Source organism: Chiloscyllium plagiosum, chromosome 3, assembly GCF_004010195.1.
Source record: "Chiloscyllium plagiosum isolate BGI_BamShark_2017 chromosome 3, ASM401019v2, whole genome shotgun sequence".
Lineage (NCBI taxonomy): Eukaryota > Metazoa > Chordata > Chondrichthyes > Orectolobiformes > Hemiscylliidae > Chiloscyllium > Chiloscyllium plagiosum.
This window is the reverse complement of record NC_057712.1, coordinates 10328178-10351949: the sequence shown is the minus strand read 5'-3', so window position 1 is coordinate 10351949 and position 23772 is coordinate 10328178. Positions and strand designations below refer to the sequence as shown.

Genomic DNA, 23772 nt, shown 5'->3' with positions numbered 1-23772 from the left:
TTCTTTAAAACATGAAAATCAATTCAGTCAGATCTTAAAAGCAAACAAGGATCTCTACTGATATACTTCACCTGTTTCTGGCTCTTGCCATGCTTTTAGATTTTCTTCTTTCAAAACGTTCTTCATCAGATGACGATGTGGTGTCACTGCTGTGGATGGCATGTTTCTTTCTCCTTTTTAAAACAAAGAAAAGTAAACAATGGAGATAACCAATCAAAAAACAAGTCTATGGAGCAAGCTTAATGGGCCAGACTGCCTAAAACTTTGTCAATTTATGCTTATATGTTCCCTGAAAATGCTGCTACCCATCTGCTGCCTAGGCTGCTAAACATAAGAAGCTAGAAAAAAAGAGTATTATTTCCTCTTCTTCCACAAGTTAACTTGACTCAAGTTTCAATTTTGAAAAGTACACTTTGTTAAGTTTATTTTAAATTATTTTACCTGATATGACTCCTTCTTGCAGGAGATCTGAGTGTATCAAATAGTGTGCTTTGCCTTTGTCTCCGATGAACAGGCTCTAAAATCACAAATTAATTCCTACAATTAAAAGAACTGTCAGCCTGAGGACACTGTCTTGTGACACTGAAAATAGGCACACACATATGAAGCAATTTATGTGGTTGTAAGTAAGATGAATACATTATTTTTCCAACTGAACATTTTATTCACCATTCTATAAAATTATAGCTATTTTCAGGAAGTTAATTTTCATGGATGCCATTTTAACTACAATAGAACCTTTCACAACTAGAAATAAAACCATGCTCTGAAAAAAATGCTTAGTTTAGATGATTAAAATCTAGACGAGTGTACATCCCTGAAGTTAGACAAGTCAAAGAAGCTATGTAATTCATTGCAAATCAACAATTTGAGCCAGGAGCCAGGAGCCATGCCCATGACAGGCCAGGGCTACTACTGTCTCTCTTGTGCCTTTTCCTCCTCTTCTCTCATTCCGTAACCCACTGTTGCCTCTCGCCACTCCCTCATCCAAGATGGTCACTGGAACAATGCTGCAGCTTGGGCTTCACTGCTGCTGCTACCCTTCACATGGCCTCACAATCTTACCCTGCTCACTCACTGTCACTGTGGGTGATGTTTCAGGCCACCAAGTGGATCATACAGAACTTCCAGCAAATTTCCAACAGTGCCATCACTAAGATTGGCTGTTGCTGTCCTTCCCTGATGTTGGGGGCCTCTTTGTACATACATGCTCCTGTTGCAACCTGGAGATGCCACTTGCAGTCTTCACAGCCTTCCACTAAAATCATACTATTTTACCACTTTTACCTATTGGAGGGGCTTGGTATCTTTGCACAGCCTTCCGTTGCCTCAGGTTATATGGTCTGTCATTTTCTTCAGCCTCTTCAACTTCATCACCATCTTCCTCCTCTTCTTGAGATTCTACTGAAAACATATTTTGATCTTGATTAATTCTATAATTGCAATCAACAAATACAACAGGAAAGGATATACAATCAATTCAATCAAAGCTATAGTTTTAAGATTTGGTGATTTATTTTTCAAATCCTTGTCAGATATTGGCCTGGATTCTTTGATGTCCAAACAGGCATGATGACATGAGAGTTACACACAAGAAGTTGCATATGGGGACCCTGCTGAATTCCTATCATAGCAGACTCCAAAGAAGTTGTCCAGGAAATTAAAGATTATGCTGAGCAATTTGTCTATGGTTGGAACCATCCAAAAGTATCCATTTAAAAATTGGAGAATTTGGAGGTTTACAATGAAATGAAGTAAATAATTACTTGGTAAGAGTTGTAGCATGAAACACAGTCAGTAATTATGCAACTGATCCCATATGTACCTCACACACCCTCAACTAGACCTTGATCAACCAGTTACATATACATCAGACCCTGAGGTGAAACTCTCCTCCCTCCCACTGGGACCCAACACCCTGCCTAGCTCGAGATCATATATCTCCTTCCCCTCCTTCAGATCAGAGCCACTTCTATCCTCCCAGGACACAAACCCCCTTCCCTCCCTCCAGACCCAATCTGACCCACCCCACCGCCATCTGTTTCCTCGCTGCAGATCCAATAGGTCTCCCACCATGCAAAGTAGTTCCCTAAGACCATAGTACCTACCGAATTGGAACTCTAACCACATGATGTGTTATCTTACCTAAGTGCTGCTCAGTTGGTATCATAACCTGCTACCTATCTAGCACCCTAAACTCAGACTTACCTTATATACTTAATGTTCAACAGCAACTGCCAAAATGGCACATTGTGATCAATTACACTGGCCAAACACTTCCAAACATTAACCGAAGATGAAATAAATACACTAAACTATTCACAGCATCATGATTAAATAAAAGACACCACATAATACAAGTATTCCGAATACTGTACCACAAACAAGCGGATAAGAGATGATGATATATTTTCGTGCCCAACATACTGATGTCCCAATGTGGTTAAAACAAGGTTGAATGTCCACACTCAACTCTGGATCTCAGTTAAATCATTGTAGGGAAAATTTGAACAGAGGCAAGCAACTACATTTTTCCAACAGTCCCACAGAAGGAACAAAAATCAGTGTTATCCTGTCCTCTAGCTACTCTTAGAAAAATATCAACTAAAAAGGACTAAAAAAAATAGGAATTAGCAGCATAACGATGCTAACAATAAAAATGATTTGATGGGGCCGGCATTGAATTGGGGTGTACTAAGTTAAAAATCACACAAACATGTCTTACGATCTTATACTCCACAACCACCCGATGAAGGAGCAGCTCTCCAAAAGCTAGTGCTTCCAAATAAACCTGGTGGACTACAACCTAGTGTTGTGAGATTTTTAACGAAGAGTAAAAATATACTTCTTTGTTCATCATTAAGGATCAAGGCAAGAGATGGCAAATGCAATAAATTAAATCAAAAAACTTTATTCATAGATATATACTGTACCTTCACTTCCTTCTTCTTCCTCTTCCTCTTCTCCTTCACTAGCTTCCTCAACATGGATAGGCATTCCATACATGTTTCTTCTTAAAGGTTTCCTTTTCCTCTTCACACGGGAATACATATCCATATTTTCCTACAATTAAGTTATAGGTATCTTACCAAATGACAGATTGTTCCAGAAAAACACAGAAATTGCATACAAATTAATATTTTCAACGTATTATTAAACAACCCTCAAGTCTTTTAGTTGGGTGATGTGCTCTTCCTGTCAGATGTGGGAGCTCAGGGGGAATTTAAATGTTTCTAGAGGTGATGTCTGCAAGAAGTGTGTTTGGTTGCGAAGCCTAGCAAACCACATGGATCTGTTGGAGTGGCAGTTGTAGAGTCATAGAGATGTACAGCACGGAAACTGACCCTTCGGTCCAACTCGATCATGTCAAACAGATATCCTAACCTAATCTAGCCCCATTTGCAAGCACTTGGCCCATCTCTCTCTCAACCCTTCCTATTCATATACCCATCCAAATGCCTTTTAAATGCTGTAATTGTACCAGCCTCCACACTTCCTCTGGCAGCTCATTCCATAAACGCACCACCCTCTGTGTGAAAACGTTGTCCCTTAGGTCCCTTTTATATCTTTCCCTTCTCACCCTAAACCTATGACCTCTAGTTCTGGACTCCCCTACCCCAGGGAAAAGACCTTGCCTATTTACCCTATCCATGCCCCTCATGATTTTATAAACCTTGATAAAGGTCACCCCTCAGCCTTCAACATACAAGGGAAAACAGCCCCAATCTATCAGCCTCTCCCTATAGCTCAAATCCTTCAGTCCTGGCAACATCCTTGTAAATCTTTTCTGAACCCTTTCAAGTTTCACAATATTTTTCCGATAGGAAGGAGACCAGACTGCATGCAATGTTTCAAATGTGGACTAATATGCCCCCCCCCCCCCCACCCCAACTCCTATAATCAGTGTTCTGACCAATAGAGGAAAGCATTCTAAATGCCTTCTTCACTATCCTATCTACCGGTGACTCCATTTTCAAGGAACTATGAACCTTCACTCCAAGGTCTCTTGGTTCAGCAACACTCCCCAGGAACTTAACATTAAGTGTAAAAGTCGTGCTCTGATCTGCTTTTCCAAAATGCAATTCGAAGCAACAAGGAGTTTATAAGAGCAAGAGGTTCTGCTGGATAGCAGTTTCAGGAGGGTAGAGACACTGCAGATACAGTCAGGTAGATGGTTGACCCATATGAGTGGTAGGAGATGTGGGAAGAAAACGAGGACTGCAGATGCTGAAGATTAGAGTCGAGAATGTGGTGCTGGAAAAGACAGCTGGTCAGGCAGCAGCTAAGAAGAAGGAAAATTAACGTTTCGGGCAAAAGCCCTTCATCAGGAGTGAAGCTGGGAGCCTCGTAGGTAAAGAGGTAAATGGGTGGTGGGGCTGGGGTGTAGGCAGCTGAGAGTGCAATAGGTGGAAGGATGTGGGGGTATTGGTGATAAGGGAAAGGTGAAGCGGATAGGTGGGAAGTAAAATGGACAGGTAAGGACAGGTCATGAGGGCGGTGCTGAGTTGGAAGGTTGGAACGGGGAATGGCGGGGGGCGGGCGGGGGAGGAGATGAGGAAACTGCTGAAATCCACCTTGATGGGGTTGGAGAGTCCCGACACAGAAATTGAGGTGTTCTTCCTCCAGGATTCAGGTGGTGAGGGTGTGGCAATGGAGGAAGCCCAAGACCTGCATGTCCTTGGCGGAGCGGGAAGGGGAGTTGAAGTGTTCGGCCATGGGGCGGTGGGGTTAGTTGGTGTCTGGGAGATGTCCTCTGAAGCGCTCTGCAGGTATCCATTCTGTCTCCCCAATGTACAGGAGACCACATTGGGCGTTACAGAGACAGTGAATGACATGTGGAAGTGCAGGTGAAACTTTTGTGGATGTGGAAGGTTCCTCTGGGGCCTTGGATGGAGGTGAGTCAGTCACCCTTAATGGAGATGGAGAGGTCCAGGAAGGGGAGGGAGGTGTCTGGGGTGGTCCAGGTGAATTTAAGGTTGGGGTGCAATGTGTTGGTGAAGTTGACGAACTGTTCAACCTTCTCATGGGAGCACAAGGTGGCATCAATGTAGCGGGGGAAAGGTGGGGAGTGGTGCTGGTGTAACTGCGGAAGGTAAACTGTTCCACATAGCCGACAAAGAGACAGGCATAGCTGGGACCCAGGTGAGTGCTCATGGCTACCCTTTTTTGTTTGGAGGGAGAGGGAGATGTAGCTAGGTAATGCAGGAGACTCTTGCAACTATCCTCATCTCAAGGTGTATGCCAGTTTGGATACTGCTGGGATGGAGGCGGTGTTGGCCTCTCAGGAAGCTATAACACTACCAGTCAGGTACAGTGACTTGCTCCACTGTAATGAGAGGTATGTCAGATTACAAATGATCAATTGTGATAGGGGACTCATGAGTCTGGGGCACAGACAGACGTTTCTGGGACAGTCAGCAAGACATTAAGATGGTGTGTTATCTCCTTGGTGTTAGGGATATCCCAGAGAAGGTGCAGAATATTCTCAAAGGGAGAGTGACCAGCAGGAGGTCATTGTGTATGTTGGTACTCACCACATAGATAGGGAAAAGGGATGACATTCTGCAGAGAGAATATAGCAAACCAGGCAGGAGGTTAAAAAGTAGGTCCTCAAGGGTAGTAATATCTGGACTACTTTCAGTGCCATATTCTGGTGAGAGTAGGACTAGGAAGAAGCATGGCTAAGGATTTGGTGTAGGGAGCAAGGATTCACAGTTTTAGGCCATTGGGATCAGTTCCAGGGTACAAATGACCTGTTTGAGAGGGACAGATTCCACCAGAAGGAGACCAACATCCTTGCAGAGATTTGCTAGTGTAACTCGGGAGTCTTTAAAGTAGTTTTGGGGGGAGGAAAACGACCAAAGTGATAGTGAGAAAAGAGAAAAGGCTGCAGCTGGTACAGTAGATAAGGGGAGCAAGAGCTCCCCAACAGACAAGAGCTTGGCAGAGAATGAGATAAAGCTATTAATAAAACTGCATTTACTTCAAAGCAAGAGGCCTGACAGGTAAGGCAGATGACTTTAGGCCATGGGACCGAGATATTATAGGTATTACAGAAATATGGCTCAGGGATGGACAGGACTGGTAGCTCAGTGTTCCGGTATATAGATGCTATCGGAAGAATGGAGGGGAGAAGAGAGAGACAAGAGGAGGGGAAAGTGACATTTTTGGTTAGGGATAACATTATGGCTGCACTTAGGGAACGACAAACTTCAGGAAGATCATCGACTGAAGTTATATGGGTGGAACTGAGAAATAAAGAGATGATCACCTTGTTGGGATTCTATTATAGGCCCCCCCAACAGTCATGAGGAAATTGAGAAGCAAATAAGGGGTTCTCGGTTTCTATAAGAAGAATAGTAATGTAGTGGTAGGGGTTTTAAACTTTCCAAACATAGTCATAGTGCTAAGGGTTTGGATGAGGAGGAATTTGCGAAGTGTGAATAAGAAAGTTCTCTTGTACAATATGTAGATGTCCCTAATAGAGAAGAAGGCGCAATACTTGACCTTCTGTTGAGAAATAAGGCAGGGTAAGTGACTGAGGAATCAGTGGTTCTATTAGTTTTAAAATAGTTATGGAAAAGGCAAGACCTGATCTAAAAGTTAAAGTTCTAAATATGAGGTCAGTTTTGATAGTATTAGACAGAAATTTTTGTAAGTTGATTGGAGGAGGCTATTCACAAGTAAAGGGTTGGCTGAAAAGTGGGAGGCCTTTAAAAAATGAGATAATGAGAGTTCAGAGACAAGATGTTCCTGTTAACATGAAGAACAAGGCTGGGAGGTATAGGGAATGCTAGATGGCTAGAAGAATCAAAGTTCTGGTCAAGAAAATGAAGGCATATGTCAGGTATAGACAGCTGGGATCGAGTGAATCCCTAGAGGATTATAAAGGCAGGGAAATCAGGAGGGTAAAAAAGGGGACATGAGATAGCTTTGAAAAATAAGAGTTAAGGAGAATCCAAAGAGGTTCTATAAATACATTAAGGGCAAAAGATTAATTAGGGAGAGAATAGGGCCCCTTAAAGATCAATATGGCCATCTATGTGTGGAACTACAGGAAATGGGTGAGAGACTAAACAAATATCTCACCTCAGTATTTACTGTGGATAAGGTCGAAGAAGCCACGAAAATTGGAGAAATAAATAGTGATGTCTTGAAAAAAAATGTAATTTTAGAGAAGGAGGTGCTAGAAGCCTTAAATGTATAAAAGTACATAAATCCCCAGCACCTGATCAGGTATTCCCCAAAACTTTATGGAAGGCTAGAGAAGAGATTGCTGAGATAGTTGCATCATCAACAGCCACAGGTGAGGCACTGGGGACAGAAGGCTGGCTAATGTGGTGCCATTATTTTAAAATTGCTGTAAGGAAAAGTCAGGGAACCATATACTGGTAAGCCTTATGCCAATGGTGGGCAAGTTGTTGGAGAGGATTCTGAACAACAGAGTTTATATGCATTTGGAAAGGCAAATACTGATTAGGATAGTCAACATGACTTTGTGCATGCAAAATCATGTCTCAATGACTTGAGTTTTTTGAAGAGGTGACAAAGAAAATTGATGAATGCAGAATGGTAGATGTTGTCTATATGGGCTTCAGCAAAACATTCAACAAGGTTTCTCATAGTAGACTGGCTTATACGGTTCAATCACAAGGAATCCAGGGGGAGCTAGCCAACTGGATACAAAATAGGCTTGAAGATAGGAGACAGAGGGTGGTGATAAAGGATTGTGTTCAGACTGGAGGCCTGTGACCAGCAGTACTGATTCTTACCAAGCCAAACCAGGGCTGGACATGTACAGTTAATAGTAGGGCCCTGGGAGTGTTGTGAATAAATTGCTCTTGGTGTGCAGGTGCACAGTTCCTTACAGACAGACAGGGTAGTGAAGGCGGCATTTGGAATGCTTGCTTTCATTGGTCAGTGCATTGACAGTAGGAGTTGGGACATCATGTTGCAGCTGTACAGGACACTAGCCTGGCCAGTTTTAAAATACTGCATACAATTCTGGTCGCTCTTTCGTAGGAAGGCAGGATGAAAGGATGTTGTTATATTTGAGAGGATGCAGAAAAGATTTACAAGGATGTTGCCAGGACATGAGGGTTTGAGTTAGAGGCAGAGGCAAATAAACTGAGTCTCTTTTCCCCTGGAGCATTGGAGACCTTATAGATGTTTACAAAATCATGAGGGACATGGATAAACTGAACAGCCAAAGGTTTTTTTTCCCCCTAGAGTTGGGGGGGGGGAGGGGTCCAAAAGTAGAGGGCATAGGTTTAAGTGAGGAAAGACTTAAAGGATCTGAGGGGTAACTTTTCCACGCAGAGGGTGGTGCATGTACAGAACGAGCAGCCAGAGAAAGTGGTGAATATAGCTACAATTACAACATTTAAAAGACATCTGGATGGGTATATGAATAGGAAGGGTTTAGAGGGATATATGCTGGTAAATGGGACACGGTCAGATTAGGAGGTCTGGTCAGCACGGACCAGTTGGACTGAAGGGTCTGTTTCCATCCTGTATGACTCGATGACTTTGAGTCTTCCGGTTATCAAGGTCAAATTGTAATACATCACTGTTGGAACAAACAATTAACATTAATACATCAATTTAATCTAAACAAAGACAATTGAGGGAAATCTATTATGAGTTCTCATCAAAACTCCCAGGTGAACCCCAAAAGAACTGGTGTGATGCAAAACTCACACTCATTTAAAAACTGCCGCATTGTAGAAAAGATCCCGATCAACCTGCTTGATAAGTCTATTAATTGGCAAATTTTAAGACAAAAAATTAAGATTCTAGTACATATCCATTGTCTAAGAATACAAATAAATGATTAACTTAAGAAAAAGCTATGTTAAATCGATACATGGAACTCAAGGTAAACCAAAGAAACTAGTGGAATCCAAAATTCAACGAATAATTCTGAAGTTGATAACTAGTCTCAGTCATGGTGACCATGAGCTATCACACATTTCTGTAAAGACCCATCTGATTCATTATGTTCCTTCGGAAAGTAAACTTGCCCTTCTTCCCCAGTCAAGGCAAAATGCAACTTCACCAATACGACATGTGTGACTTTAAGCTGCCTTGCGAAATAGCCAAGCAGCCAAAATAGCATAAGATAGCCAAGCAGAATTAGGATATTCATGTTTTCTCTGCCAATCGATCATTGCTGACATGTTTCTTAACCTCATCATTCTGCTGCCTTCTCTCCATAACTCCTGATCCCCTTATTAGTTAAGGCATATCTACCTGACCCAATGACTTGGCCTCCATAACCTTGGGTGGCAGAGTTCCACAGATTAACTATCCTCTGGCTGAAGAAATTCCTCCTCACTTCAGTTCTAAAGGATCATCCCTTCACTCTGAGGATCCACATTCAGCTTCTAGTCTCTCCTACCTTTGGCAACATCTTCTCCACGTCCACTCAATCCAGGCCTCTCTATATTTTGAGTGTTTCAATAAGATCTCCCCTCATCCTTCTAAACTCCATTAAGTACAGACCCAGAGTCCTCAACTACTCCTCATATGACAAGCCCTTCATCCCGGGATGTCTTTTTTGTAAATCTTCTCTGAACACCCTCCAATGCCAGCACATCTTTCTTTCGATAGCGGGGCCCAAAATTGCTTTCAAAATTCTAAATGTGGTCTGACCAGAGCCTTACACAGCCTCAGTAGGAAACCTCTGCTCTTGTATTCTAGCCTTGTTGAAACTGTACTTGACTTAACTGCCAACTGCACCTGCATGTTAACCATAAGAGAATCCTAAACTATGTCTACAAAGTCCCTTTACACATCAAATTTTTGAAGTTTTTCCCAATTTAGAAAAGTCTGCACCTGTATTCTTCCAAGCAAAGTGCATAACCTCACACTTTCCCACATTGTATTCCATCTGCCACTCCTTTGCCCACTCTTTTAGATTGTCCTAAATCCTTCTACAGTGTTCCTGTCTTCTCAACACTATCTGTCCCTTTGAATTTAATTTTGTTTCCTACTAACAAGGTAATCCCACCTCCTCTGCCCATCCGCCTATCCCTTTGATAGGATGTGTATCCTTGGCTATTTATTCCCAGCCCTGATCCGCTTGCAGCCTCTTTTCTGTGGTTATGACCACAACTTACCTGCCAATTTTAATCTGTGCTACAAGCTGATTTAACTTATTTCACATAGTGCATGCACTTAAGTACAACACCCTCAGCACTTAAATAATAAAAAATGTTTTTTTAAATTTCAATAGACATGTCAATGAACTAAAGGTTTACAGTTAATGACAAGTATTTCCTTTTCATGTAGTATCACAGCTTTTCAGTAAAAGTGTGACCAAATATCACAGCATCATAATTTAAATGTTAGCAAGCAAAGATAAAACAAATCAACAACTAAATAATTCAGCAATGTTAATTTTACTTAATTTGGAATTGTCAAGTCTTCAACCCCTCTTGAAAACCGCTACGCCTAGAAAATCCAAATCAGAAAGCTGGAAACACTCAGATACTTCTCTAAACTATTTCTAAATCTTGTCACTGAAAAAAAATTAACTTCTGACTTAACTACTGATTACTAGTCAGGATGAGAAGGAAAAGAGCCCATGAGGAAGATAACAAGGGTTTTCATCTCTTCCCATTAATACCAAAGATAAATGTGAAGGAAGAGAATTCTCCTGCCTGAATATACTGGCACTTTTAAGTATCATCAAAATAATTTGAAGTTCCGAAGTAACTTCTTTTTTCCCCCTCACATGTATATGCAAATATCAACATGCAATAGTCATTGTGCTTCATTCTGATAAATTTTGGCTAATACTTGAGATTTTGCCAGTGTTAAGCTGTGTAAATAGCAAAAACCTCTCAAAACAAAAAATATTAATTAATATTATCACAATCATTTGCATGCTATAGTTTTCATCTAACATTGATTATATTAGCCAATGGGGTTAAAATATTATCAAGCAGAACTTAGTATGAAAAAGTAAGTCACTACTGATTTTTGAAAAAGATTTAGAAGTCAATATAAGCTATCAAAATTATATTTTCAAGTATGTTCTTCAGGAAATCGTGTTTTTTGCAATTAGTTTCCTACAGGTTATTTAAGAAACAGAGGAATCATGCCCTGTATTATCCTGATAAAACCTAAAAAGATGTTTAGAAATAAATCTTAGTTACGCAAATCAATTAGACAACATGATCATACATTTAAAAAAACCTGCACAGACCGAACAAAAAGCACCGATTCTAGTTCATGCAGGACTGAACCATGTAAAATGGCATGCCTCCAGGTTTGAACCCTGATCTGTGCTCAGTGTCAATAAACAATAAACAAATCATCACATTTGAATTCAATAATGTCATCGAGCCTCATGTTTTTTCAGCAGGTATTTTCAATTTTCTTTCTCTCACCTACCCCTCCACTCCATCACTAGCCCACAAATGTGGAAGTCAATTGTGATCCATACTGTGTGCTAATTCAGCTTTAACTAAGGATCAAACCTCACATTTCTGCCATGCACAGCTTGATATCCCTTTAGCCTATGCACTAAACTATCAGGAGAGATATATAATAAAAAAAACTTTAAACATATTCAGCAGTATTTTTGTAATTTGCCATCCATCCTGTACTGCAATCCTCACAATCTGAGTTGCATTAAAAAATCGTACTGAAAACCCATGAGAAAGCAACACTGTAAACAAATAGAATGCAGACATAACAAAAGCTGGTGAAAAATTGTCACTTATTTTAACAGGTATTATGTGATCCATTTGCAATTTACAACATGCTTTTCAAAAGAAAATTCCCATTTTCCATGCACTAATTTTTCTCCATTCAGTGCTCACCACCTACTTTAAGGATTTAAAACTTACATTAATCTGGCAATCTTAAAATCATAATTGTCGGGTTTTTTAAGCAAAAAGCTACATCTTCAGAATTCTCCTCCCCACTCCTTAACAAAAGAACAGATACTCACGAATTCTGTATCTGTCCACATCCTGAGACGCTCCACTTCGCCCGGTCTTCTGTTCTGTCTAATGTTACTGGTGATATTATCCATTTCTTGCAGTACAGCTTCTGCAGTACTGGATTCACATAGTACAAATAAACTTTTAAAGTTAATGATTTCAAAATGTGTCCCTGTCTATTATGCACAAAATAAAACAAGATTAAGGAAATGATTAAGCCAAGTGTGAGGAATAGCAGTTTGGTGATGACAAGTTCTGGTCACAATTCTGGTCTCCTTGCTATAGGAAGGATGTTGTAAAACTTGAAAGGATTCAGAAAAGATTTACAAGGATGTTACCAGGGTTTGAGGTATAGGGAGGTGCTTAACAGGCTGGGGCTCTTTTCCCTGGAACATCAGAGGCTGTGGGATAACCTTACAGAGGTTTATAAAACTATGGTGGCATGAACAGGCTAAATAGGTCTTTTTTCTGGGATGGGAAAGTCCAAAACTGAAGGGCATACATTTAAGGAGAGAGGAGAAAGAATTAAAAGGGACCTAAGGACCAATCTTTTCACGCAGAGGATGATATGCGTTTGGAACAAGCTGCCAGAGGAAATGGAGGAGGGCTGGTACAATTACAACATTTAAAATGCATCTGTATGGCTTTATGAATAGGAAGGGTTTAGAGGGATATGGGTGAAATGCTGACAACTGAGACTAGATTAATTGAGAATTTCTGGTCAGCATGGATGCGTTGAACCGAAGGGTCTGTTCATTCTGTACACCTGTATGACTCTAAGTACCCAATGTTAAGGCTGTGCGGGTATTTGACTTAGGCTTGGGACTTATGTAACAACGCTGGAGAGCTGAATTACAAATTGATTCATGAACTAAACTACTTTAAAAGGTAGATGATTTCAAAGCCTGGAAGCCTGAACACCTTCACACTGACATACTATAACTGGAATTGTGGAATTAAAAGTTATGCCGTAACCTCTCACGTTTGTGCCTGTATGTATACAAGTTGTGTGGTTATGGTGGTCAGCGAGAAATCTGAAGTTCAAGAAATGAAATCATGCCTCACCAAACTGTGAATGTGAATTCAATAAAATCTAGCCATCTGTCAACTGATTCTAGAAAAAAAAGCATTGGAAGCCAAAAACTAACTGGCTAATGAATGTCCTCCAACAAAGGAAATGATAAACCTGTATCATTTGACTCCAGTCTCAAGTACATATCATTCCTTAATACCCCTTAAAGTAGCCAAACTCTGCTCATAATCTAATATGAAACCAGAGATTAAGCATTCACCATATAGAAAATTGTTATAATTATTTGTACACTATATGGAAGTACTACATACAGTGTGCCAAGATATGGAAACCAAATCAAATTTATTTAAGGTATTTCACTCCAAATTTTTTCAAAGCCAAATGTGCAGCTAGGTGATCTACCAGTGTCATCTTTTAACTGCATGAAAGCACAAAAGTGCAGCGCTGGCTACCTTTCCTTCTAATCTTTACCTTCTTGTGACAAAAAAGCAATTAACTGATTTATTAAATAAAGTGAAATCTCTGATTTTATATATTAATCAGGGTTGAACCCGCTGCACACTGTAAGAGCTAAAGAAGAGAGGAAGATACCTTAAATGGTACTTCATTGTAATGGAACTACAGTACAAATACAATACCTGTTTACGAGCTGATCAAACAAGAGGCTTTGGTTGAGAGTTTCAAATTTATTCCTCCTTGCTCGACCACTTCTTCTAACTTCTGAGTCACCATTCATGTGAGAATGATCCCCATCCTCTTGGCTTTCACGTCGGCTTCCAGGATTTCTGAGAACTTTTTAGCAAAGGATCTCCATCAGTTATTGGTTGATTTACATGTTTTGAAGTAGCTGTGCTTAATATATAGATATGTGATGCTGTTAAAAGGCAGCTTGCAGTTTGTTGCAAATATATGTTTTAAATGAAATTGCAAGTTGCATGGCATTCCTTCTGCACTTTTTTCCTAAAAGCATACAAGTTTTGTGGCTGTGGTGCTAGACATGCAATTCAGAGCTCAGGAGCTGAAATCATAGCATGATAAGTTGTGAAAGTAATTTCAGTAAAAACTGATAATTTGTCAGAGTTGGCACCAGCTAAAGTTATCAAGGAAGCCACAGGATCATCATTTTTTAAAAAACTAGCTGGTTTACTAATGTCATTTGGCAAAGGAAACTAGACACTTGTACCACTCAACTCCAGTCCTACGGTGCACAGCTGACTCTTATTGCCCCTTGACATGAATGATAGGACTAGGTTAAGACCAGACATTCCATATTAGGAAATGGTCTAAATAAGTCAAAAGGACGATTATAGATCAATAAGTTTCTATGTATATTCTGCTACTTGATCGAGCTATTTGTAAACTCAACAACAGAATGTAGCTGGGTTTGCTTCTCTTAAAAATAAGTTACAAATATGAACAGGAATAGTCTACTCAACACATTAAGCCTGCACCGCCTTTCAATACAATTGCAGCTGATCAAAGTCATTTACCCATAACTCTGTACCGTCCTCTCAGCAATCAGAAAACTGTCAATCTCTACCTTAGATATTCTCAAAACGGAGCTTTCACAGCCCTCTGTTACAGAGAATTCCAGAGGTTCACAACTCTGAATAAATAAAACTTCTCCTCCTCTCAGACGTTGGGGCATCCCTGGTTCTAGGCTCGCCAGTCTACTTAAACTCGTTGCCTGCATCTATACTATCTAGCTCTTTTAGTAATTTGTAAGTTTCAATGAGATCACTTCTGATTCTTCAAAACTCTAGCAAATGCAGGCCCAATGTTTCGTTATCAGACAGTCCTGCAATCCCGGAAACAAGTCTGGTGAATCTGTGTCACACAACCTCTACAGCAATATTTTACCAGAGATAAGGAGGTCAAAACTGCACACAATAGGCCAAATGCTATCTAACCAACCTCTAATACAATTGAGTAAGACTTCATTATTCAAATCTTCTTGCAATAAAGGCCAATAATCCATTAGTCTCCCTAATAGATAGCTGTAGCTACATTTTAGCCTTCTGTGACTTGTCAACACAGACAACCCGGTCTTTTAGTGTGCAGATCCAACAGGCATTAAGGAAGGTAAATGGAATTTTGGCAATTATTGCTCAAATGAACAGAGTATAAAAGTAGAGAACTGTTGCTACAACTGAGACCATACCTGGAATACTGTATACAATTTTAGTCCCCTTGAGTAGGGATGTAGTTGCACTGGAGGCAGCTCAGAGAAGATTCATTAGATTGATTCCAGAGATAAGGGATGAAGATGGAGAGAGATTGAATAGTTTAGACTTATACTCTCTGGAATCTGGAAGAATGAGAAGACATCTAACTGAGGTACTTAATATGCTAAAGGGGATTGACAAAGTAGACATGGAAATGTTCCCTCATGTGGGGCAATCTAGAACAAGAGGTTGTAGTTCTTGAAAAAGTGACAGTAGATTAAAAACAGAGGTGAAGAGAAAATACTTCTCTCAAAGGGTTGTGATTCTATGGAATTCACTACTCCAGACCGTTGTGGATGCTGCGACAATGAGTAAATTTAAGGATGAGATAGATAGATTTTTAATTAGTAATGAATTGAAGGATTTTTGTCAAACATCACCTTGTTATATATTTATGGTACCTTTTACAGTCCATTCTTAAGTTTTTCCGAGATCATACTTATATTCTATTCACGCTTACAATATCAATTTATTGGTCATCCTTTTGCACATTCTATCAACCTCCAAATCCTCAGAATTGCTATTATTTATAGCCATTTTATTGGGTTTTGTTTAAACCTTTTTTTAAAATCCTGAACTTCCTTTGATACCTGCATTTTACTGACTTTTGTGTTTTTGCACCTTGAGGGAATGCACAGTTGCTGGAAGTCATGCAAAATTCTTCAAAGACTGTTCATTACCCACATATCTTTTAATGCATTTTCCCAAACCATTTCAATCAATTTGTGCCTCACACCTCCTGTAATTTCTGTTCTTCAAATTTAACACTCTTGCTTCAGAATGAATGACCTTATTTTCAAACATAACATAAAATTCTATCAGACTGTAACCATTCAAACTGGAAGATTCTTCTACAAAATTATTAATCAGCCCTTGATCCATAATACTAGATTTAAAATAGCATTTTTTTTCTGGTTGGCCCCTCAACAAGCTACTCTGGAAAACCAGCCTTAACAGTCATCACAGTGTTTTTGACAAGATTTGTAGCTCAGATTGTGGATGAAGCTTTTGTGCTCAATTAGTTTACCTAATCCAAATGCAGATTAAAGTCACCCAAGAGAACGGTGCTGCTCACGCTACATACTTCTCTCATTTCATGATTAATACCAATGCCTGCTCAATCACCACTATATGGTGGCCTACAAATAATACCCACAATTCTGCTGCCTCTTGCTATTTCTTCCTTTCACCTAAATAAATTCAACACTATTCTTAGGATCCAAGGTCCTCTCTTGTTGATGTACTGATCCAATCCTGTACAATCAGTGCAACTGCACCTCCTTTTCCTTCACGCCTGTCCTTTCTAAATGTCAAATATTGTTGAATATTCAACTGTACATCCTGGTCACCATGTGGCCATGACTGTGAAATGATAATTAAATCATACCCATATATCTCTATTTTTGCCTTTAGATCATCTATCTTGTCGTGAATGTGATAAAACTAAAAATGCTGGAAATACTCAGTAGATCAGGCAGCATCTCTGCAGAGAGAAATAGACTTTCAGGGAGACACAAGTCACTCAGTTCATATTTCTTGCAATCTGATGTACAATGTGACACCAGAGAGAAGTGATGATGTTCAAAAATAGATCAGCACATCAATACAAAAGTAAACAGCAGCAGCAGCACAGGAAAAGGTGAGGAAGAAAATTTCACTATAATCAAACACATCATTTCAAACCCCGTGGGTTTTGCCTGTTGCCAGAGCAATACAATTCAACTCCGTGTGTTAGGGAGAGGAGTTTATATTCTGCGGTTATGATTGTTACTTGCATAACTCATGATTACACTTGATTCTTATAGAAAGCACTTCTTTCTTGTCTGGTTTTCCTTCAGCTCAAGCAGCCAAGTTTAAATTGGAAATATATCCATTTAAAACAGTGGTCTACCTTTTTTAATACAGCCTTTCATTATAAAATAAGCAACTTACCCAAACTATTGTGACCATTTTGCATTGAAGCACCAGTGCGAGTAGTTAACCTGAGAAAATTAAAAAATAAGAATCTTATTATGGTATGGAAGGAAGATTTATTCTGAATTGGCAATAGTACACTAAGGGGAATATCACTGCATATCTTGAAATATTCATGAAAGCTGCATACAGTTTAAGCCAGTTTCTAGTAAAATATGAAAAGTAATAATAATTTTGATAAATTGCTCTGGAGATTGAAAGCACCTCTTCCACCCTTTAATGGTTTCAGTATTCATTTTACTTACAAACAACAAGTCCAGCAATATTTCAGTCTCTGAACCACTTCTGAGCTGGTTTATATTTCTGCATCCTTCTCCTGAATACTTTTGAATCAACCTGTTCAAAGATGTTATTACACACCTCTTTCTGGAGTCGGTGGGACTTGAACCAGGGTCTCCTGGCTCAGAAGTAGGAACATGACCGCTGCACCACAAGAACCCTCGTGCATGTGTCTCCACCACTTGCCAATTGGTAGCAGACCTGCTGTGTTTTTAATTCTCTCGTGATGGGGTTAACGAGAGCTTATTAGTATGGCAATTGAATTCACATTCGGGCTCCAAGAAAAAGCGAAAGGTTTTATAGAAAGAAATCATGTCAACTATTAGTGCAAGTACAATTTGCTTGTGATGCTAACAATACAGAAGATTCAGCTGCAGTTGCTATGGTTATCACTGGTACTCATCAGTGCTGACAGTGCGTACAGCTGTGTTTCCTTTTACCCGACAGCCACTTGCATGGAAGTTAGATGAGTGGCTGAAATGTATTAAACAAATTCCACATACGTACCTGAAGCAGTAATTATTTATTATTACTGGCACCTTAAAGAGTGTACATTCATTAAGAAAAATGTATACTGCAATTTGTATATTTCAAGGAGTTGGAAGAATTGGATATAATTTGATCATAACAAAGATATAAAAGTCATGAAAGAGATAAAACATAGACTTATTTAAATAATAAGTGAAGAAAGGATTTGGTTATCATGAAAAACAAACAATAAAGGCAGACCTCTAAATAGCACAGGAGAGAAATTTTGAAGGCATTTAATCTCATTTAAATCATTAAAACTATTCAAGTTTTTAAAAGGAGGCAAATAGTGAATCAGTATTTCTACTGGCGAACAAACAATTTAGAATGAGTACTAGAACCATAAAAGAATAAGCCAAGAGAAATATAAGGCAAAGGTTGTCAATCCCAGTTAGTTATTAAAGCTGAGAAGCAAAAAAAGCTTTGAGGCATGGAAGGGAAATATAATGAAGGAACTGGAGTTTAGTTCTGAATTATGAACCAAATTATTATCACCTGTGTCCAAATTTGAACTTCAAGGTTAAAAAGAATCTTCCTCTTTAAACTATACAATTAGCAAGGAAATCTCAAAGGAAATATAGCATACTGATATTATGATGGTCTCTCAGGTTTTCTGATAATCATGAGGATAGAGAGCGTTAGGAATGCCTCTCACCTGGACTGCCTTGTTGAGCTACACCATTCCTCTGCTGGACCACTGTTATGTGGACTGCGCTCAGTTGAAAGATCACTCGAAACTGGGTCAGCATTCCTTCGCCTCAGTTTTGCCGGGGGTTCCGTCTGGCTGTCACTTAAACTTGCTTCATCATTACCAGCATCCTGCTGTAAAAAGATAATATTTTGCTTTCAGAAAGTTTAGAGAATGTTTGCCAAACTTTAATGGGTGAGGAGAATAAAAGTCGATTTCTAGTTATTAAATTCACATATTCATGCTTGCAACCAACAAATTTATAGGAATAATTGAAAATTCCATCCCAATCCCATCCTTTTCAGCATTTGCCAGTAAAGGGCAAATGCAATTTACAAGCATGAAGTTATATGACAGCAAAAAAACCAAAATGAGAAATCTGTGCAAAAAGATTAGTTAAGAAAAGTAATTGGAAGTACAGAAGCAATATGCATTCTATCACTAATATGTTTCTCTTTGTTTAAGAGGTAAAATCTTGTCCAAAGTTGCACCCCAGACAGAAAGCTGTGTTGACACATGGAATAATCTCATTATCTGTTGTGCTTTAATTTTACACATTAATCTCTTATGTGGGACTTTGTCAAGAGCCTTCTCAAAGTGTCTGAGGAGTCACAAATGGTGCTGAACACTGCACAATTGTCAGAGAACATCCCCTCTTCTGATCTAATGATGGAGGGAAAGTCATTGAACTGCTCTAAAAGGTGTGTTGTAACATCCCTGAACAGAATGATTAAAATTATATTGAGGAACAAGGGCTCTTGTGGTGTAGTGGTTGTTTCCCTACCTCTGGATTAAAAAGCTCGGTTCAAGTCCAACCTACTGCACAGCTTTATAAATAATAACCATGAGCAGGTTGATTAGAAAATATCTACTCTGAGGATCTAGGGCTCTTGTGGTGCAGTGGCCGTGTCCCTATCTCTGAGCCAAATAGTCTGGGTTCAAGTACCACCTGCTCCAGAGGTTTATCACAATATATTTGAATAGATTAATTGAAAATTTCTACAAGGGAAACTCCTACATGGTGATATCCTGGAACTGAGCAAACTGACCTCGATGGCCACATCCTTTGTGCCATGGATGAATCCAACCATCAGAGTTCTCCCCCCAATTCCCACTGACTAGTTTTGCTAGAGCTCCTTGATGCCCCATTAGATCAAATGTTGCCTCAATGTCAAGTCTCACCTCACCTCTTGAATTCAATTCTTTTGTCCATATTTGAAAAGGCTATAATGAGGACAGGAGATGATATTTGTCCAAGTCAACCTTTATCCTTCAACCAGCCTCACAAAAGCAAATCATCAAGTTGTTTCTTTCAATGCTGTTTGAAGAACCTTGTTTTCAGTAAATCACTTGCAAGCTGTAGGCAAATTATTTCCACCAGTGACTTCAAGCCTCCAATTTCTTTCTTCAGTCTCATGTAAGATTTTTTCCTAATTCAATATGACTCTACCTATGAAGCTGGTGTAAAGGCAGATTTTACGAAAACCACAAAGTCAGAAATCCATTTGATCCAAATAGATGATCTGAATGTGGAGCCTCAAACAGAAATACAAGAGTAACCCGATTTTCTTTATCATTATTAAACCAAGACAAATACCAAAGTTTAAACCTAAATATACATAGAATTATGCAACCCCAAGACATGATAATTCAGTAAGGTCTAAATTGGATTTTAAAAGTCGAAGACAAGTACCTTCACTGGTTAAACCACATGTGAGGTACTGTGTACTGTACTGATCTTCAAGGAAGGTTACAAATGGGTTGGAAGCAGCTTGAAGGAAGTTACTGGACCAATATGTGGAATGAATGGGTCACCTTATGAGGAAAGGTTGGACAGGCAAGGGTCGTTCAGAAGAGTACGAGGGCTACTTGAGTGAAATGTGTTAATAACATATGCCAAGGACCAAGGTAGGGCAGACATGAAAAGAATGTTTCCTCTTGTGGGAAAATCTCAACCTCGTGGCTCACTGTTTAAAAATAAGGTGCAGCCCAGTTAAAACAACAAACAGATGAAATTTCCTCTGAGGAGAGTGTTTGGAATTATCTGCCTGAAGCGGTGTTGGAGACAAATCTTCGAACAGTTTTGAGGCAGAGGTGAATAGATTACTGTTAAGCCAACGAATGAAAGGTTATCAGGGCTATGTGGAATTTGAAATTACAATCAGATCACCCACGATCTTATTCAATAGTGAAGAAGGCTTGAGGGGCCAAATGGCCGACATACACTTCTTGTGTGTGTTTGAAGTATTGCTAATTCATTATCATTACTAGAAGACCATGTGTAAGTAGTTAATATTTTTACCCTAACCTGTTCAACTTTACTCCCTTTCATATGCTACACTTTATACTGCATTTTGTGTTTAAATTGCCAATTTCCAGTATCAAAGTCTATCAATTTGGTCATAAGAAAAGAAGCAATATAGCTTTTTGATTATACTGTGGTATGTTGAGTACAAAACACCATTTACTAGTTCTTTCTTCACAACCATAACGCCAAACCATGCTAGATCCAGAATTACTTTAAGGAAAATGCACCACAGAGCAATGAAAGAGCAATAATTACCAAATCCCAGAAGAATCACTGTCCTAGAATTAAACAGGCTACAAACAAAGACCTGAAGTCATATGAGACAAAGTAATACTGAATGCCAGGAGTAAAAAAAAATCTACCTATATTGTGAGTGCTACTCTAAAATGTACTGACAATCAACATTAATGCCTTATTCTGGAAAGGAGAAAAAAGAAAAAATGATACAAAACCTGTATTCATAAGTAAAAACTTTCCAAAATACATCATTAGAATCCAGAAAAACCCTGAACTTGTATCGTGCTCTACAATTATGTTGGCTCTAAAAAATAAACTAGATGAATGAATAAATAATTTCAACTGTAAGAAAGTATCAGTGTTATAAAAGACTAAAGACTTTACAGGTTAAAGGTCACTGCAAATGCTTATGAGTGCATATTCCATATGTTTTACAAAGAACCGTATTTTCTCTTATACTCACAAGAGAACAATTGTAATATTAAATATATAATTGCCTAGCTAACAGATTGCAGGTACATGAATTTTGTATTAACATTATTTTTGTATAAAGGAAGTAACATAAAAGACTTTCCTGGAATGTCTGGAATAGATTGGACAACGTCTTTTGAGAGTGAAACAGACTTAACAAAACAATTGAAGGTGGAGGCGGGTACAATTACAACATTTAAAAAGGATGGGTATCTGAATAGGAAGGGATATAGGCAAAATACTGACCAATCTGATCAGGTCAGATTGGGATGTCGGATCAGCGTGGATGATTTGGACCAAAGGGTTTGTTTCAGTGCTATGTGACTATAAGTTGATTCCTTTCAATGTTAAGAAGGAGGCTGACATTTTTTCTACTCATCCCTACTATGAATGTGACTCAAAGTTACATATCCATACATTCCCACACAGGCTGAGCACAAGACCATCACAAAAGTTAAGTAGTCATGCAAAGAAAAGAGATTCAGTGGGATATTACCTATTAAAATAAATAGGCTGAGCACAACAAAACAAACTGGAGGGGACACTGCTCATCACTATCCAAGATCGTTGGACCGAAGGGCCTGTTTCCACACTGTAAGTAATCTAATCTAATCTAATCTAATCAACAATTGCAAGTTCACACTGCAGAATGAAATGAAGTTGCAGTTATTCTATCATGGGATGTGAACATTATTGGCACAGCTAGCATTTATTGCACATCCTTAACTGAAAGTGAAAAAAGGGACAGTGAACCTGGTACATTTACATCAACAGTGCTGTTAGAAATGAAAGAAGCTCCAGGATCTTAATCCAGCACAGTGCAAGAACAGCGATTCTAGTTTCATATCAGGATGGTTTGAGGAGAAGTTATAGGCTTTTCCAATGCAACTGCTGCCCTCATTCAAGGTGACCGAACTCATGGGTTTGCAAGGTGCTGTAGAAGAAGCCTTAATGATTTGCTGCATTGCCACTGAGCATCAGTGATGGAAGTTGTTTCTGGTGATTGATGGGCTGCTATGTCCTAGATTGTGTCAAGCTTAAGTGCTTTTGAGCCACAATCGCCAGGTAAGTGGAGAATATTCCATCATAACAGTATGGTTGTGCCTTTTAGATGCCAGATAGTCTATGAGAAGCTGTGGGGATACTGGAATGGACTTGCTACAGAATACATAGCCTCTGATGTACTCAAATGACCACAATATGTATATGACTTCGAGTTTAGTTTCTGGCCACCCTAGGATATTGTTTGAGGTGATTCAATGATGGAAATAGCACCAAAGACAAGGGGAGATGGTTAGATTCTCTCGTGTAAGGGATGGCCATTGCATGGCACTCATGTGGCACAAATATTACTTACCACTTAACAGCACAGGCCGTGATGTCATCCAGGTCTAATTGCATACAGTTGTAGACTACTTCAGTATCTGAGAAATCGAGAATGGTATACTGAACACGAGTAAGTGAACATCCAACAAAAGGAGACAAGGTCACTGGTGAAGCAGCTGAAGATGACGGGGTCAAGTGCATGACCTGAAGGGGGTCCTGCAGTGATGTCCTGGGCTGAGAGGATTGGCCTCCAGATGACCATCTTCTTCTATGGCAGTTATGACTCCAACCAGTTCCCCTAATTCCCACTGATTTCAATTTCGCTCAGGTGCTTTCAATGTCAAGGCCAGGTACTCTCAACTGACTGAGTTCAGCTCTTTTGTCAATTATTTGACTAAAAGCCATAATGAAATCAGCAACTAAGTGATCCAAGTGAATTTAAACCTAAACCATATCTACCAAGCATCCTAAGCTCAACACATTACTTCATAATGTATGACTATTCCAACACAGGAAACTATAGCAATTACTTTGCTTACGAAAATATTTCACAACAAGGAATGAGGTGAATAACCAATTACATGAGAACCAGTGTAAAAGTATCAGTTTAGCAGAACAAGTAGCTGTGTGTGACGAAAATCAGTTAAATCACACTTCCTCCAAATAGCAGAGCACCAGTGTGCCCTGACATTGAGTATGCCAAAAAAGAGAAGGGAAAATCCGGTTTCTGTAAAATGAGGAACTTTCTC

General features: G+C 39.3%; 1 protein-coding gene across 1 annotated transcript in view; it reads right to left on the bottom strand.

The window, feature by feature from the left end:
* Positions 1–23224, bottom strand: part of atad2b (ATPase family AAA domain containing 2B) — a 100931-nt gene extending 77707 nt beyond the window's left edge. The window contains exons 1-10 of the mRNA XM_043687428.1: positions 23055–23224; positions 21150–21267; positions 18649–18815; positions 17145–17194; positions 13626–13779; positions 11963–12071; positions 2934–3063; positions 1288–1404; positions 442–517; positions 72–173 (exon numbers count right to left, since the gene is read on the bottom strand). Of these exons, the coding sequence (XP_043543363.1) occupies positions 72–173; positions 442–517; positions 1288–1404; positions 2934–3063; positions 11963–12071; positions 13626–13779; positions 17145–17194; positions 18649–18815; positions 21150–21267; positions 23055–23224 (1193 nt within the window). The remainder of the gene's footprint in view (positions 1–71; positions 174–441; positions 518–1287; positions 1405–2933; positions 3064–11962; positions 12072–13625; positions 13780–17144; positions 17195–18648; positions 18816–21149; positions 21268–23054) is intronic.
* Between the last annotated feature and the right edge of the window lie 548 nt (positions 23225–23772).